General features: G+C 38.8%; 1 protein-coding gene across 1 annotated transcript in view; it reads right to left on the bottom strand.

The window, feature by feature from the left end:
- Positions 1–711: 711 nt before the first annotated feature.
- LOC114053685 (somatomedin-B and thrombospondin type-1 domain-containing protein-like) overlaps positions 712–18784 on the bottom strand; it is a 53751-nt gene continuing 35678 nt past the window's right edge. The window contains exon 5 of the mRNA XM_027876801.1: positions 712–1669. Coding sequence (XP_027732602.1) covers positions 1552–1669 — 118 coding nt within the window. The 3' untranslated portion in view covers positions 712–1551. The remainder of the gene's footprint in view (positions 1670–18784) is intronic.

An 18784-nucleotide genomic window follows, 5' to 3' on the forward strand; every position in this document is an offset into this window, starting at 1 on the left:
TTTAACTCCACATCTAGTACTCTGGAATATGCCACTTAGCTGTATTATAAGGCTCCATTCTCCCTCAAATAGTCATTCTTATGTAATACTCTTTCTAGAGATATTTTGCACCTGAACAAACTGGATCTTGGAGAATAAGAGTTTTAACCTTTTTTTTTGTTTGTTTGTTTTTTGGTTTTGTTTTTTTTTTTTTTTTTTTGGTCATAGACTCTTTGTGGTTGTTTGGTGAAGTCTATGGACCCTTTTTCAGAACTACATTTCTAAATGCACAAAATAAAATGCATAGGATTGCAAAGGAAACCAATTATACTGGAATACAGTTACTAAAACATGAAGTGCAGAGACTTAAGGATAAGAATCTCCATCAGGGCAAGTCACTGGCAGAGTCCAAAACTTTAATATCCTGCCACCTTACTGGCTTTATGTCATTTAACCTCTTTGTGCTCAATTTTCCAGGCTGTATTTACTTCCTTGTATACATATTGTAGGTTCTCCTTTAAGGTATTTTTCTTTTTAGCCCCAGTCACCCAACAAATAGGCTGGCGAACAGTAGGTGCCTAATACATTTTTAACTGACCTGAGTAAGAGAGACAGTAATATTTTACCACTTTGTTTTGAGGTCATCATCATAATCATAATAATAATAGTGAATGGGCTGTCAGCCCTCTGCAACCCCTCTTTCTCCCTTCTTATCCCAAAGAAAACAATGCATAAGAAACAAAAGTAGTATTTTTATTTCAACTTTTAAACAGGATCTTTTTCAATTTCTTAAAGATAAAGCAGTCACATCGTTAAGCAATGTCCCATGGTTTAAAACTCTCCCCATGGGAGTTCTGAGATATTTTTTGAGGCACTTAATTCTTACAGTTGAAATGTTTCTTGGATGCTAATGGAAGTGAAATTCTATAACCAACATAATTACTCCACTCCTAAGTTTCCTTCATGACTCAATATTAAAAGTAAATTCTTTTGACCCTCAATTTAACGTTGGATTGTTCTTGTCTACCAAAAACATTAGTATCCATTTACTTCCTCCAGTAAAAACTTTAACAGAGCAATAAATGTTATAAAGTGCTTATGAAAGATTAAATAATTTAACCTGTCTGAAAAGTTTTTGAGAATAAGGACCAATACTCAGTAGGAAACATTCCTAACTATTTAGGAAGCTCAAAGGAGATTTTTGACATGGAAAAAAAAATTTAACATGACTTGAAATGTAAATACCCTTGTTGGATGTGGGATAATACCTTCAATGCAATATAAATGTACATCATGTGTGTCTCATAGACTTCCCACCGAGGAGATCCCATAGAAGTGACCTAGTATAGACAGACCTTAGCTCCACCGAACCACAGCAGTCACGTGTGATAGTCACCATTTTGAGACTGGATTCTATGCCACAATTCCCTTCTTTATTCTTTTATTTTCTTCAAAACATGACAATTAAATGTTTAGCACACACAGCAGATAATTTTTTAAGATTGTGAAATGTGTTAAATGTTCTTTATGATATTAAAAATATTCACAATTTTTTAAAAAATTGCTTAAGCTCTAAATAAAAATGAAACTGTGCACAGCTGGACAGGAGCAATGGTCCACTCGCCGAACTTTTTTCCATGTTCCTTGACATCGAGGATTACCAATAGCTTGCCAATGAAGAGTTTGATTTCTGAAACAATATTTTTTAAAATGTCACCAGATAAAATTTGATGTTAATGAATACACATTATTTTGCAAAGTTGATTATTTCTGTTAATTGAGAGCTGACTTTTTAAACATCCACATATAGATTTTATACTTCGTGGTATAGCTAAGGAAAAACATTTATTCCATGACTTGACTTCTCCATACCTCTTAGCACATTCTTTGACTACTTCACTCTACCAAATCTGGCATTTGGGTACAGGAAATACAAATTAACATTAGTAGAAGCCTAAACAAAGCATTAGCTTTTTTTAAGTTGATTTTTTTGGAGTTGTTTGTTTTCCTTGAGGGGTGAGGGTGTTGGGACAAAATGAAGGAGGGAAAAGACAATGGACAGTGAGTGTCGCCATGCATGGCAGCATTCAACCTGGGACATCCCAAGACTTTGGGCCCCAGGCTTCCTGGCACTTAGTTCTAAGCCATCACAAATGGCCCTGAAAAACCACCACTATAAATTTCAGAGACCCAGAAGGGCCTGACTCTGGGAGATGGTGTAGGAACTCCAGTGACCTTGGTTAAGTTCAAGCATAGCAGAGAGCAAAGCCTGTTCCTAGCACAAGCTCCAGTTCAATAACTAAGGCTATAGACATGAATGAACTGAAGAAAATATAGATCACTACAAAGCATTATAATAAATGCCAAAATACCTAAAGTTACCAAAAAATCCAACCTAGAAGGAGAGAGTTACTTACTAACAACTGAAAGCAGAGACTCACAGGAAAAAAATGACTACATGAATACCTAGAAAAAATGAAGCAGGACATAAACATGAAATAAAATCTTGAAGAAAGAATAGGAAACTTATCCAAGTAATGGATTCCCTGAAAATTAGAATTGACCAAGCAAAATCAATGACTCCATGAGAATAAGAAATAGAACAAAATTAAAAGACTGAAAAAAATAGAAAATATATTTGGTGTGAAAAACAACTCAACTGGAAATTTCATCAGATTATTTCAGAATCACTAGACTTCTTAAAACAATTTTTTTTAAAATGAAAGCCTGGACATTGTATTTTAAGACATCATAAATGACAAAATTGTCCAGCACTATTATAACCAAAAGCCAAAGTAAAAATAGAAAGACTATACCTATCACTTCCTTAAAGAATTCCCAAAAGGAAAAGTCTCAGGAATATCGGCCAAAGTCTTTCCACATCAAAAAAAAAAAAATACAGCAGGCAGAAAGAAAGGAGTTTAAGTCCAAAAAATCACAGGATCACAAAGGTAGTAGTGCCTAAATAAAATACTGCCAAGGAGATGGAGCCAAGATAGTAGAGTAACAAGAAGCAGTACAGTGAACTACCACCACCACCACCCCCCCTCCCAAAAAAAAAAAAAAAAAAAAAAAACTTCAAAAAGATATAAAAAATGCATCAGACCAAGTTCTGATGGAGAAATCCATGAGTCATGTTTCCTGTCCAGGTTTGTGCAAGAGTGGGGAACCTGCGGCCTCAAGGCCACATGTGACCCTCAAGGTCCTCAAGTGCAGCCCTTTTAGTAAGGGGATATCTTCTGTGAAATTTGAATTCAGAAAAGAGCCATACTCGAGGTCACAAGTTGCCCACCCCTGGTAGGGAAACAGTCTACAGACACTGAGGAAGGTAGCTATCCAGAAGTTGTATGTGGGAAGCATTCCAATACTGGGACAGGCTGTGCACCAGGGCAAGAAAAGGTCCCAGGCCCCTACTGGGCGCCTCAATAGGAAGAGGTGGCAAGTAGCTTTGTTGCTCACTATGACGTTCCTGGTCACAGACCCAAAATAGACTGAGGAAATCTTGCTCCTAAAAGCCTGAAGCAAGAAGCAAGCAGCAGTGGTGCAGCTCAGATCCCAGGGGCAGAACAGGGTCTTAGTCCCAGCTTCTTGCCCAATCTGAAGCCTACAAAAGGATAACCAGGGCAGTATTCCTAGACCAAAGGGAATCTTTCAGTTCTGTTATTCTGAACCACCAGAGCAGCAATATATTGTTACTCAGAATTAAACTCAAGTCAGGAACTTGCAGAGCTTGGATAGGAGATTTGTTGGTCAGTTGGTTGGTTAGCTATTGCCCTTTGTTCTCAAAGAAGACCAAAATAACACCACTAAGTTAGAGTCAAGGTACACAGTGTGTCCAAATGACTGATCAGACCAATATGAGCTTGGAAGGCTACACCATACGTCAGGCACAGCGTCCACATGAACATTCGGAGTGGAGCTGTCTAAATTTGCTCATCTCATGTTTCTTTCGAGCTATTGGAATTCTGCTTTCCTCATAGAGCAGAGTGCCTTTTCTGATGTGCAATGCACCCACGCCATGTAGGGCGGTCCTTTGTCATTGTTTCCTCTGTCATGCAATTGATTCCAGAGTTCTTCAGAGAAACCTTGAAAATGTCCTTGTAGCACTTTCTCTGACCTCCATATGAGTGCTTGCTTTGTATGAGTTCTCGGTAAAAAAGTCTTTTAGGCAAACATCCCTTTGGCTTTCAAACAACATGGCCAACCCATTCGAGTTGCACTCCCTGCAATACTGCTTGAATGCGTGGCAGTTCAGCTTGAGAAAGGACCTCAGTGTCTGGTACCTTCTCCTGCTGAGTGATCTTCAGAATCTTCCTAAAACAATTCAAATGGAAGCAATTCAGTGTCCTGGCATGGCAATGGTGTACTGTCCAGGTTTCACAGGCATACAACAATGAGGTCAGCACAACAGTCTATAGACCTGCAGTATGGTCAGCAGTCTAACACCTCTTCTCTCTACTTTCTTTCAGAGCACTGTATGCAAAATCATCTGCAAACAAAAATCATGCATCAACTCACCTTCCACTTTAGTCTTGGCTTGTAGCTTTTTCAAATTAAATAATTTACCATTAATGTGGTAGCTGACCTTGGGTCCTTGTTGAAGGCTTCTGACAACATTGCTGAAAACATCGTGCTAAAAAGTATGGAAGCAAGCACACAGCCCAGCTTCACTCCATTGGTAACTGGGAAAGTGCAAGAGCATTGTCCGTTATCCAGAACCTAAGCAAGCATGCCATCATGAAACAATGACAAATTATGTACAATACTGATGAACTTGATGAACTTCCAAGCACCCAAATTTTGCCATAATTTTCCACAATCCCTTATGATTGACAGTATCAAAGGCCTTGTTCAGATCAATGAACATTGTATACAGACCTCTGTTCTGTTCCTGGCATTTCTCCTGGTGTTGTGGGGCAGCAAACACCATATCAACCATTCCTTGGCCGTTTTTGAAGCTACACTGGCTCTCAGGTAGATGACCATCTTCCAGGTGAAGGATCAACCTATTAAGGAGGACTCTAACAAGAATCTTGCCAGCAATGACTAAGAGAGAGACCCTCCTGCCTCCACCTTGTGATTGTCACAGGGCAACCTATTTCCTTTACCTTTATAGAGATGGACAATGGAGGCATCCTTGAACTCCTGGGAGATAATCTCCTCTTGCCATGTAACTGGGAAAATTTTAGTCAGCTTTTGTATGAGTAGACCCCCTGCCTTGTAAATCTCAGCTGGAATAGAATCAGCAGCAGGCACTTTGCCACACAAGAGAAGCAAATGGTATTCAAAACCTCTTCAGTTGGAAATTTGGCTACAGAGGGATTGACTTCAAACTTGAGGCATACAGTTTGTGGCTTCAACATTGATTGATGATGATCTGTAACCTACCTCTCCAGGATCTTGTCCTTATCATTAATCAATGTGGCTCCATCAGCACTGAGTATTTGATGTACACAATAGGTCTTTGGCCCATAAATAGCCTTCAGATCATCACAAAAGCAGTTTGGATTATTACTCAGTCAGCGCAAAACTGAATTTCATCTGCTTTCTTACTGAGCTAAGAATCCTGCATATCTCTAAGCTTCATTTGCACTTTACTTTTGTTTTTTTTTCTTTTCTTTTTTAAGGCAATTGGGGTTAAGTGACTTGTCCAGGGTCACACAGCTAGTAAGTGTCAAGTGTTTGGTCTGAGGCCTCATTTGAACTCGGGTCCTCCTGACTTCAGGGCCAGTGCTCTATCCACTCTACCACCTAGCTGCCCCTGCAGTTTACTTTTGATGGAGTTAAATGCTGCCTTCTTAGAGATGGATGAACTATCTTGCTAGTAAACCCAGTGGAGTTCTCATTTTACATTTAGCAGTTTCTGATTTCCCCATCATTTTTGTCAAACTAATCTTAATGTGTGCGAGTGTCCTGGCCCGAATGAGTAAACGCATTGCTGTACACCAAATCTCTGAAAGCTGCCCACTTCTTTTCTGTTCCACTGTTGCCGTGTTGGTTCAGCTTTCCTCCAAGTTAGCAGTTTGTTATAATAAGTAAGCAACTAGGAGATGTTCCTCTCAGAAAAGCACTCTAATCTGTTGATGTTAAATCTTCTGGTAGTCATCTTGCCTTAGGGCCACCATTTTTGTTGGATGCAAACATTTAGCTTGGAGAGGATGTCTATGATCAGTCCAGCACTCTGCACCACACATTGCCTTTGTCACTGTCACATCCTCTCTGTCTCTTCTTACAATCACATATTCTGTTAAATGCCAATGTTTGCTGAGAGGGTGAATCCATGAAGTTTTGTTGCATTTAGGTAAAGACAATGTTGGTGATGAGGTCATGGGATGCACAAGTATTCAATAATAAGTGACCATTGCTGTTGCTGTTTCTGACTCCATGCCTTTCAAGGACTCCCTGCCATGCCTGGTAGTCTGTACCTACTCTTGCATTAAAGTCATTCAGAATTATAAGCTTGTCCTTTTTTTGGCACATGGTCTCCAGGTCTTCATAGAATTTTTCTTTGACTTCATTAGGGTTCATCATGGTGGGAGCATACACACTGATGCTGGTGGCATGAAACTTTCTTGTAAGTGGCAATCACATTGTCATGAGCCTGTCATTCACTCCTCTTGGTAGGCATACAAGCTTGTTGCCTAAATTAGTTTTGATTGCAGAACTTAATGCCATCTTCATGGCACTCCCTTTCACTGTGGCCACTCTAGAAAAACATGTATCCACCTCTAACTTGGGTAAACTGGCCTTCATTTACCATAGGGCTGCTGTTTGGATACAATACCTGCTGAGTTCTCTTGCAACAAGAGCTGTTTGTCATTGAGGTCTACTGGACTTTATGTTGTCCATAAGCGTGCACGCATTCCATGTACCAATGGTGAGTGGAATTATCTTTGCAAAAGTTTTTGTATTTGTGTGTGTGTGTGTGTGTGTGTGTGTGTGTGTGTGTGTGTTTTGACCAAAGGGTGAGATCTCTGCTGGCCACAGCAAGCCAGTCAGGGTTGGGTGAGGTTCACTCTTTCTTCTGGAGTCATCAAAGGCCAGTGGCAAGACAAAAGTCAAGATAACTTTTGGTGGTTCAGGATGCAGTGGATGACCTTGGTGTCTTCAATGTCTAACCATGCTCTAAGAGCATCACAGTGCCTGCTTCAGTCGTCTTCATAGCCACTGGAACAAATTGTTCTCCACCCATTCCACTGGGGGAAGTTTTCACAGGCTTGATGTAGGCACTTCCCTCCCCCCAAACTCACTGACATGTTTGAGGCCTGTCAGTTACCCTCAACCTGATTTAGCCCATTTGACGAAATGGTTTACCAGGGTTTGGCAGCTGCACGTCCTACAGCTTCTTGGAACCACAGGTGAGAGTTGGGTGTATCATGTGAACAGCACAGGTGGGAAGCAGCCCTGAAAAAAGGCTTGGCAGCCCTCACACCAGAAGTACTAGTCTTCTCTGAATACACCCTACACGCAGATGGGAGATATTATTGGGAATGAGGCTGAAGGGTCAGCAATCTTATTTTTCCATGATCAGACCACTTTGGGAGCACTGAAAGCTTGCAGATCCCCAACCTGTCCTTCAGAGATCCTGAAATTATGCAACACTCAAAACCACAAGAAAGCAGCAACCAAACCAGCCCACACTTTCCCATCAGAAGTACACAGAGCCCGGCCCTAACATCAAGTATGAAGTTAGAAAGCAAGCCAGAAGAATGAGCAGAAAGAAAAAAGAATCCCCATCATAAAAAGCTAGTATAGTGTCAGGGATGCTGAAGACACAAACCCAGAAAAAGAATTACTCCAAAACATCTACAAGCAAAGCCTTAGAGAAGAAAAATAGCTCAGGCACAAATTCAACTAGAATTCCTGGAAAAAAATGAAGCAAAAGGGTTTGGGTTTTTTTTAAGTGTTAAAGTATCTATAAATTAAATGACAGCACTAGAGGAAGGAATAGAGAACAAATGAGTTATTAAAGAACAAAAATGAAAAGGCACAAAGATATATAAAGCCTTTTCCAAGAAACAAACTCCCTGAAAATTAGAATGAACCAAATAGAAATCAATGACTCCTTGAGACAAGAAATATTAAAATCAAAAGACTGAAAAACTAGAAGAAAATTTAAAATATCTCACACAACAAAAACAACTGACCTGGAAAACAAAAAATTTAAGAATCATTGACATACTTGCCTGTCCTGCCCAAAGTAAAAAGTCTAGACATTATATTGGAAGAAATCTTAAAGAAAGTTGCCCAGATCAGAATCAACGGACAAAGTAGAAATAATAAGAATCCACTAGTTGGTTCGTTCTCGAAGAGGACCAAAATGACACCACTGGGTTAGAGTGAAGCTACATTGTACCTAACTGTGGCTGATCATACCAACATGAGCTCAGAAGGCTGTAGCACAGGACAGGCACTAACAGTCCATGTGAACATTTGGGGTGGATTCTCTATATTTGTGCATCTCATTTCTTTTGAGCTTCTGAAATTCTGTTTTGCTCTTACAGCTTAGCATCTTCTTTGATGCAGGCATGCCATGCTAGGCAGACCTTCACCAGCATCTCCCATGTCATGCAATTGATTCCGGAGTTCTCCAGAGAGACTTTAAAAATCTCCTTATATTGCTTCTTCTCACCACCACATGAGTGCCTACCTTGTGTGAGTTGTCTGTAAAACAGTATTTTAGGCAAGCATACATTTGGCATTTGAACAATATGGCCAGCCTGTCAGAGTTGTGCTTTCTGAAATGGAGTTGGATGACTGACAGTTTAGGATATGATCCTGGAGAGATGAGCTGAATACTACCATAGTGTTCTAAACAGACCATCATCAATCAGTGCTGAAGCTGTTGACTGTATACCTCAAGTTGAAATCATTTCCTCCCTAGCTGAAGTTCCAACTGCAGAAGAGGTTTTGAATACCATTTGCCTCCTTTTGTGTGGCAAAGTGCCTGCTGCTGATTCTATTCCAGCTGAGATTTACAAGGCAGGGGGTCTACTCATACAAAAGCTGACTAAAATTTTCCCAGTTACATGGCAAGAGGAGATTATCTCCCAGGAGTTCAAGGATGCCTGCATTGTCCATCTCTATAAAGGTAAAGGAAATAGGTTGCCCTGTGACAATCACAAGGTGGAGGCGGGAGGGTCTCTCTCTTAGTCATTGCTGGCAAGATTCTTGTTAGAGTCCTCCTTAATAGGTTGATCCTTCACCTGGAAGATGGTCATCTACCTGAGAGCCAGTGTAGCTTCAAAAACGGCCAAGGAATGGTTGATATGGTGTTTGCTGCTCAACAACTCTAAGAGAAATACCAGAAGCAGAACAAAGGTTTATACTCAATGTTCATCAATCTAACCAATCCACTAGTCATCTCTTGAAAGAAATGCTATAATTAAAATTCCCAGAAACATTATAACCAGAATCCAGAGCTTCCAGGTCAAAGAAAAATTACTGTAAGCAGTGGAAAAAAAATAATTCTGGTACCATGGAGCTATATTCAGAAAGAATCACACATCAGGTCATAGACGAAATATAATTAGACAAGCCTGAGAATAGTTCTGTTATGTCTTGACAATCTTAAGGCAATGGAAACAGGAAGAGCAATACATGGGGGGGGGGGGGGGGGAAAGGAAGGTAATGGAAAATTATCTCATCAATCAGAGTGTGCAAGCAGACATGCAAACAAGGAGGAAAAAGTGCAGCTCACACTTGAACCTCACTCTCATCTGAATTAATGAACAGAGTAAGAATGTAGACAAACAGTTGGATATAGAAATAGAGTTCACTCAACAGGAAAACGGGAAAATTAGGGACACAGAAAGGGGAGAAGGAGGAACTTAAGGGAAGGACTAGCCATAAGTAAAATAAATTCTAAAGATGAACAAAAATATACCTCTTTTTGAAGTGGCAAAGAATGGGAATTTGGGAGGGTGCCCATAAATTGATGAATGGCTGAAAAGATTATGGTATATAAAATGTGACAAATGTGATGGAATACTACTGCAATCTATAAAATGATGAAGGGATGGTTTCAAAGAAATCAGGGAAACCCTGTATAAACTGATGGCACAGTGAAGTAAGCAGGACAAGAAGAACACATTAGATAATAATATGGCAAAGATAAACAAATTTTGAAAGAATTAGAACCTCTAATCAGCATGACTAATTATGATTCCAGATGAATGTATGATTATAAACAGTACCCACCTCCTGATAGTAAAGTGAAGAATTCTGTGCAGAATGAGATTTTTTTTTTGACATGACCATTACAGAGATGGTTTGCTTGATTATACATATTTGTAATGGGCAGGGTGAAGGGGAGAAGAAATACAGTATTGCAAAAGGCAAAAAATAATTTGCCACCAGAAACAGCTCACTCTGCAAAGCTGAATATAATCCTAAAGTGGCGGGGGGGGGAGGGGGCCACCGGGAATGGACCTTTAATGGAACAAAGAATTTTCAGGCATTCCTGATCAAAAAACTAGAGGTGAGTAAGAACTGTGAAATGAAAATAAAAGAATTGAGAGAATCTTGGCTAAATTTATTTGAACAATTGGAAAGGGCTGTAAAATTATGAAGGACTAAATAACATTCTGAAAGTGAGAGAATAAACAACTTTTCCTCCAAAACTCTAGCCTTTTCTTTTTTGTTGTTTTGATTGTTTTGTTTTGTTTTGCTAGGCAATGGGGTTAAGTGATTTGCCCAGGGTCACACAGCTAGTAAGTGTCAAGTGTCTGAGCCTAGATTTGAACTCAGGTCCTCCTAACTGCAGGGCCAGTGCTCTAGCCAATGTACCCTAGGTGCCCCCAAAACTAATGTTTTCAAAGGGTAATGATAGAGATAAATAAGGAAAAGAGAGGACTTAGGGGTGCAGTGGTCTTACTCTGAGGATTTTAATGAGGTAAAGAAAAGGGTGGGTAAAAAGGAATATAGTAGTGTAGAACTGAGAAAGAAGATGAAGTGGAGAAGAGAGAGCATCAGAGGAACATCACTTTTATCTGAACCATCCAAAGTTGGGTTGAACACACACGTACGTGTAGAAATATACCAAACTCAAAGAGGGAACAGGAGAAGGTAGGAAGCAAGGGATTCTGAAGAGAAAGAGATAATAGTTGCAAAGGAAATAAACTTCCTCATCTGGAAGAAATGATAACAATGAAAAAGAAAATAACTGGGAACTAAGAGGGCTCTTAACTAGAGAATGGCTCAAAAAATGTAGTATATGAATATAATAAATTTTTTCATTCTAATGATGAAAGATGATTTCAGAGAATCCTGGGAAGTAGAAACTAATGCAGAGTGAAGTAACAGAACTGGAGGGAAAGTTTGTATAATGACAGCATTGTAAGGAAAAACCACTTTGAAAGATTAAAGCAATGAGCAACCACGTTTCTATAACTCTTATGATCAAGCATGCTGCTTACCCAATTTACATATAAAGAGAGGTTGAATTCAAAGTATTGGGAGAGACAAATTTTGGCCAGGGTATGGGTTTGTTTTGATCTACGTAACTATTTGTTACCATGAGATTTTGGGTTTTTTTTAATGGGGATGGGGGTGGTCAGAGAAGAAAATGGCATAGCAATGGTGATCCCCCCCAGAAAAAGAAGAGATAAGTCATTGAAACATTTATTAAAATTAAAACAGGAGAACAGAAGGAAGTAGAAATAAGCTCGACAGTTCTGAAAATTAATAGTGGGTATTTATTTAAGATTTGTTAAGTGCTAAGTTATCCCATTTGATCCTCACAAGAACCTTGTAAAAGTAGGTGCTATTATCCTCATTTCACAAATGAGGAAGCTGAGAGACGACAAGCAAATTGCCCAGGGTCCCACAGTTAGCAAGTTGCCTGAGGCAGGATTTGGACTCAGGTTTTTCTAACTTTAATATCAGCACTCTCTATACGCAGTGCCTAAGAAGAAAGTGTTTAGATGGAAGTGATCCAGAGTGTCAGTGGATTATAAATTCAATATGAGGCAACAATGCAATATGGCTACCATAAGTTGCATTAAAAGAGGTTATACTATCCAGAATTAAGGAGATGAAACTAATACCTGTACTTTGACTCGGTCAAATTGAGGAAGAAGAAGAGAAATTTTATAAAGAATTTGCTTAAAAAAAAAAACCCTCCAAATGACATGAATAAATACTTTTATACTCAATGAGCTCAATGAAAAGATAGGAATAAGGAAGAATATTAAAAAAAGTTAGAAGTTTCATGTATAGAGATCAAATGCTAGTATGTCTATATATTATGAATACTTTCTTTTCCCTGTTTTATCAATATCTTTTTTTACTTCACATTAATTTTTTTATATATTCTTCCTTCTTTTTATCATGTCCAAAAGATACTGAAAAACACAATACACTAAAAGCAGTTGATACACATGGACTTCATCTAACAATATATACTCCATTCCCTTCCTTACCCCCAAAGTTTCCCATTTCTCTAATGATAGGAAGGAGGTACATGAATACCTCAAGAAAAGAACTGAGAGGTGTTAGACATTATGAGCACCAAATGATATCACAAATATTGAATCCAATAATGTTTTAAAAGAAACCACTTGTTACTGATATGGGAAGTTACTGAGTCAACTGTGCAGTCAGATCACTGATTTATTAGAACAAAAAACCAAAAAAATTATAAAACTAAAATGAAAACAAGCAAAATTATGTAGAAATAGATATTAATTAAAACAACTCCAACTTCACCTATTTAAACAACTTGTTGGTGCCTAAAGGTGGGGAATAGGTGTACTGACACTAACACCGATTAAAACAATTCCATACAGACATTTTACTGGTGTGTATCAATTGCCGTAATAAGCAGAAGAAAAAAATCTTAGAAACTGCTTGAACCAATGAACACTTGATCTCATTGCCAGAGATATGGCAGCCAAGGACAACAATGATTTAGGATATAAACATTTTTCATAAATATAATAAATACATTTCTATGTAAAAACTTACATGTACTGATGGTGAAAGGCTATGAGTAATACCACTTCATAAAACAAAAAAAAGTGTAGGACAGAGAAACAAGTTTTTTAAAAGTTTGGCAAAAGACCCAACTGGACAAAGTCATCCTGAGGGCATTTAAGGATCTAAGAGGAAGGATAATAGCTGAAAACATAGGTCAAGGTTTTGTATGTAAGTGTGGTGGGAGAGGGGGGTGTTTATTTTTTTAGTGAGGCAATCTGGGTTAAGTGACTTGCCAATTGTCATACAGCTAATAAGTGTCAAGTGTCAAGTGTCTGAGGCCGGCACTGCGCTACCTCGTTGCCCTGGTGAAGGTTTTAATAACAAATTCCTTTCTCATTTAGGGCACTGAAGGCCTCACCTCAGATTATAACATCACAGTCCTGGATGTGTTGAATTAAGAAGTAGAAATAGCATTGATAAATATAAAGATGGGGGACGGGGATCAAGTCAGTCATTAAGCATTTATTAAGTGCCTATCAAGTGTCAGTCACTATCCTGAATTGTCTAAGTCCTAAGGACACAAAGAAAAGGAATAGACAGTCCCTCATCTTGAGGAGCTCACAATTTAATGGGGGATACACTATGCAAACAACTATGTACAAAAAAGCTATACACAGGATTAATATGAAATAAACAGAGGGAAGTCACTAGAATTAAGAGGCTTTCTGCAGAACACAGGATTTCAGTTGGAACTTGAAGGAAGTTAGGGAAACCAGGAGGCAAAATGAGGAGGAAGTGCATTCCTAGTACGGGGACAGCAGGTAAAAATGCCCAGCACTGAGAGATGGAGTATCTAGCTTGAGGAACTTGCCAGTGTCACTGGATTAAAAAGTGCATAGTAGGGTATAAGGTCTAAAAAGACTGGAAAGGTGTGTAGGGGGGGTGCTAGGTTGTGAAAGTCTTTGAACACCAAACAAAGGGATTGTATATTTGACCCTGGAGTTTATTAAGTAGAGTGGTAACATAGTCAGACCTGCACTTTAGGAAAATCACTTGCAGCTGAATGGACAATGAACCAGAGTAGAAAGAGACTTGTGGTTAGTGGACCAACCAGCAGGCTATTGCATTAGTGTGAAGATAAGGGCTTTCACTAGGGTAGTGATCATATTAGAGGAGAGAAGGGCATGGATTTGAGAGATGTTGCAAAGGTGAAATTGGCAGGCCTCGGCGACAGATTGGTTGCAGGGAGTAGAGAGGGATTGAGAGAAGTTGATCTCTAGATTTCAAGCCTAGAGGACTAGGAGGATGGAGGTGCCTTTGACAGTAATTTTGAAGTTTAGAAGGGGAGGTGGGTTTGGGGAGAGAGTTAATTAGTTCAATTTTGGACATGTTGAGTGTGAGATACCTACAAAACATCCAGCTGGAGACATCTAAGAGGCAAATGAAATATGAGATTGGAGGTCATTAGAGAGATCAGAGCTGGATAAGTAGATTGAAGGGTCATCAGCATAGAGATGATATTGAAACTATAAGAGCTGATAAGATCACCAAGTGAAACAATATAGAGGGAGAAGAGTAAAGAGTCCAGGACAGAGCACTATGGAACACCCATAGTTAGCAGGTATGAAAATCCAGCAAAGGACACTGAAAAGAAGTGGTCATATAGGGAGGAGGAAAACCAGGTGTCCTGAAAACCTAGAGAGAAGAAAGTATCAAAGAGAAGAAAGTGCTGAACAGTATCAAGCATAGCAGAGAGGCCAAGAAGAATGAGGACTGAAAAAAAGTGAATCTAATGACACAATTTTGAGGAGTTGTCATCCTCTGTGTCATTCTAAACTCTTCATTTCTTCTAACTGCACATATTCAAACAGCTACCAAATTTTGTCATTTCTATCTCCAAATTATCTTCCCCGACCTTCACCTTTTCTCAACTGATCTGGCCACCCACTAGTTCTGGCCTTCAACATCTTTCATCTGTATTATTGCAATAGCCTCCTAGCCTAAAGTCTCTCTGCACTCTGGATCCATTCTTCATATAACCAGTGAAGTGTCCTAAAGTTTACGTTTCACTGTGTCACTCCAGTGCCTTCCTATTGCCTCTAGGATTGAATATAAACTCTTCTGCTTGGCATTTACAACTCTTCATCACCTGGCTCCACTAAGCCATCTCACCCATGACTTCCATTCCAGGGAACACATTCTACAATCCAGCCATACTAGGTCACATGGTTTCTTCACACACAGCATTTCATCTCCTGTCTCCTTGCTTTGACTTTGGTTGTCATTCATTTCTGGAATGTCCTCTACCTCCTGGGGTGCCTGGTTTCTTTCAAGACTGCTAGGCTCAAGCTCCAGCTTCTGCATGAGGCCTTTCCTGGTCATCTCACACCCCTTCAACCCCACCCTGCAAATGCCTTGCCATACAAGTTTACCCTTTGTATCTGCTCAGATAGATATCTTGTATCTACTTGAGTATGTATATATATATATATACCATATGTACATGTTGACTTCAATCAGAATATAAGTGATTTGAGGGCAGAGGTCTTTTTGTTTTTCTCTTTTTATCCCTGTACAATAATTCTTGTCAGATAGTAGAGACTTAAGAAATACCTGATTGATTGATCAAGTTATCTAAAAAAGTGGGAGAGGATATCAAAGTAAATCTTATTACTTTGAAAAAAAAGAGTGAGCAATAGAACATCAGTAACTATGCATTATACTCAATTACTCATTCTTCCTCATTCCACATATCTATTCAGTTGCCTGGTTTTATCATTCCTATCACAACCTTTCTCCCCTCTATATCACCTGGTTTTATCATTCCTATCACAACCTTTCTCCCCTCTATATCACCTGACCACCACCTTCATTCAGGCTCTTATCATTTCTTTCCTAGACAACTGCAAAAGCCTCCTTATTAGTCTCCCAGTCTCAAGTTTCTTCCCATTTCAATCAATTCTTCACACAGTTGCCAAACTGATTTTCTAAAGAAGAGGTCTAGCCTTGTCACTTCTTTACTCAGTAAACTAAAATGGCTCCCTATTACCTTCACTTTACTTAATTTTTTTTTCAAATAAAGATCTACCTTCTCTTCCTCCCATTCCTCTCCCCCATCTAGAAAGCAAGAAAAACAAAATGTTCTATTACAAACATGTAGAATCAAGCAAAACAATTTCCCTCTTTGATCTTTTCTGAACAATAACACATATGCATATATATGTATCTCAGTCTGCACTCTGAGTTTATTACTTCTCTGTCAGGAAATGAGTAGTCTGTTTCATCATGAATTATGATCACCTTAAAATTTCAAAGATGATTTTCTTTACAACATCAATTGAGACATTGCATTTTTAATATCTATAAGCAAAGAGATAAGGTGAAAGTTTTTATTTCAAAGTAAAATAAAATAAAATTACAATAAATTTAATTTGGACACATAAATACCAGAAGAAAAATTTGTCAGTTGACATATTCGGAACTTTTAGTGTTAACTGCGTAAGTTGTTCACCTGGTTCTGCTCCCTTCACTCTGCATTAATTCACGTAAGTCTTCCGAGATTTCTCTGAAACGAGCCCTTCATCATTTCTTAGAACACAATAATATTTCATCACATTCATAAACCATAACTTCTTCAGCCATTCCCCAACGCCTTGGCAACCCTTGTAGTTTCCAATTCTGCTATAACTATATTTGTACACATAGGTCTATCTTCTTACTGCTTTTAAGATCCAATGTAAATTCCTCTGGCTTTTAAAGGCCTTCACAACCTGACCTCAATTCATCTTTCCAATTTGTTGTATGTTATATTCCCTCCCTATACCCTGTGGTCCAGCCAAACTAGATTTCATTCTGTTCCTCACATATGATATTCTATGTCCAAATTCTATGCCTTTGCCCTGGCTGTCTCTCATGCCTGGAATCCACTCCCTCCTTCCCTCTGCCTCTTTGAATCCCCTTGTTTCCTTCAAAACTCATCTCCAACATTACCATCTACACAATTCCTTTCTTGATCTTGAGTGATGCATCTGGATGGCACTGTGCTGTACTTGGAGTCAAAAGACCCAAATTTGTATCACAACTAAGATACTTAAGAGCTGTGGGACCCTAGGAGGAACAACTCTTTTCAGCTGCAGTTTCCTCATCTATAAAGTGTGGGTATAATAATAGCACCTGCCTTAACAGATTGCTGTGCAGATATTAAAATGTAAAATGCTACATAAAGGTACATCATCATCATTATTGTTATTATTATTCCCCCTCCTGTAAATGTTCTCTCCACCAAGGTTATTTTCTATATATTTAAATATGCATATGTTATCTCCCCCTTGCTCTGAGGAAAGGAGCTTTTTTTTATATCGATGGAGCCAAGTGCCACCTTAAAGACTCTCCCCTAACAAAGTGTCTACCATTCAAGACACCCTGAAAAATGCCACAACAGAGGTAACTTTGATGATTACTCACCCCCTCCCCATTACTAATATCAAGTAAGACATAAAACAGGGAGGCAGGGGAAGGCTTAAAGGTCCAGACACTGACACGGTGGATGCCCAGGGCACAGTCCAAAAATGAAGAAGAATTTTCTATAGATGGCAAAGCCCTCCAGATACTCCCTCTTACAAATAACATTGAGGTGATTGCACTGAGCCCTTTTAATACTGCAGAGTTTCCTAAATGAGATCCTTAATCATTCTTAAGTCTCCTTAAACATTCATTCACATAGGAAAAACCAGAAGGATGCCTATTGCTCACACGATTATAGGCAGCTGGAGGGACAAGACATAGAAGTTGTTCATCAGAACATATATTTTGTTGAAACATTGTAAATAAACAATGAGCTTGTCCCAGAATTCAAGAGGAAAGGAGAAAATGTGTTTGGATCGCCTTTAAAAAGCTCCCTGAAACAGAGGTTCTTAACAACAACATTCTTGAGTGAGAGGCAGTATAGTACAATAGATTAGATTAGATTAAATTAACTAGATTAGATGTCATGATTAAAGGTCAGGTAGTCTTATTTCTGACATACTATCTCTGTGACCCTGGGCAAGTCATTTAACTTCTCAGGGCCCCTGCCACATCCTCTAAGCATATACATTGCAGATGCTGATCTGCACTGGTGGTGAGAATTTCCACACTTTGAATTCCTTATGGTGAGGAAATAATAGATCAGGACATCTGCCTCCTCTTCTCCCCCACATCCTGGTAAAAAATTCTTCCTGTGAGATTGTACAACTGTTATTAATGAAACTGTTGTTTTAGTCACTTTTCAGTCATGTCTGACTTTCTGTGACACCTTTTGGTATTTTCTTGGCAGAGATACTGGAGTGATTGCCATTTCCTTCACCAGCTCATTTTACAGATGAAGAACTAAGGCAAACAGGGTTAAGTGACTTGTCCAGGGTCACACAGCTACTAAGTGTCTGAAGCTGGATTTGAACTCAGGTTCTCTGACTCCAGGGCTAGCACTGTGCCAAATTGCCTCAAACTGCCTACACAGCAAATACTTCTCAATCTGTAATGCAAAGTTTTCAATTATTCCCTTAACTTAATTAGAATGTGTGAGATGGCCTATAAAGGCAAAGGGATTTGTTATTTCTCACAGGGTTAAACTACAGAGGGTCTGAGCTAAATGATCTCTTAGGTTCCCTTATAGCATTACAATTTCATAATAAAACAGTGTGAGTAATGAAAAGACCAACAAAACCAGATTATTAAAAATATAAATTTTTAAAAGTCACTAGCTCCTCAGTTCCTTAGCCAGAAGCTAGGATATTTTATGAATAAAAGTCAAATTAAAATTTATTAAAATTCATTTAAATCCCAAAAGCAAATGAGATATTCTGAAAAATATTAAATCTAAATATAATATCTATTTGAAATAGATTCC

The sequence above is a fragment of the Vombatus ursinus genome, unplaced genomic scaffold (genome assembly GCF_900497805.2).
Source record: "Vombatus ursinus unplaced genomic scaffold, bare-nosed wombat genome assembly UNPS02014812.1, whole genome shotgun sequence".
Lineage (NCBI taxonomy): Eukaryota > Metazoa > Chordata > Mammalia > Diprotodontia > Vombatidae > Vombatus > Vombatus ursinus.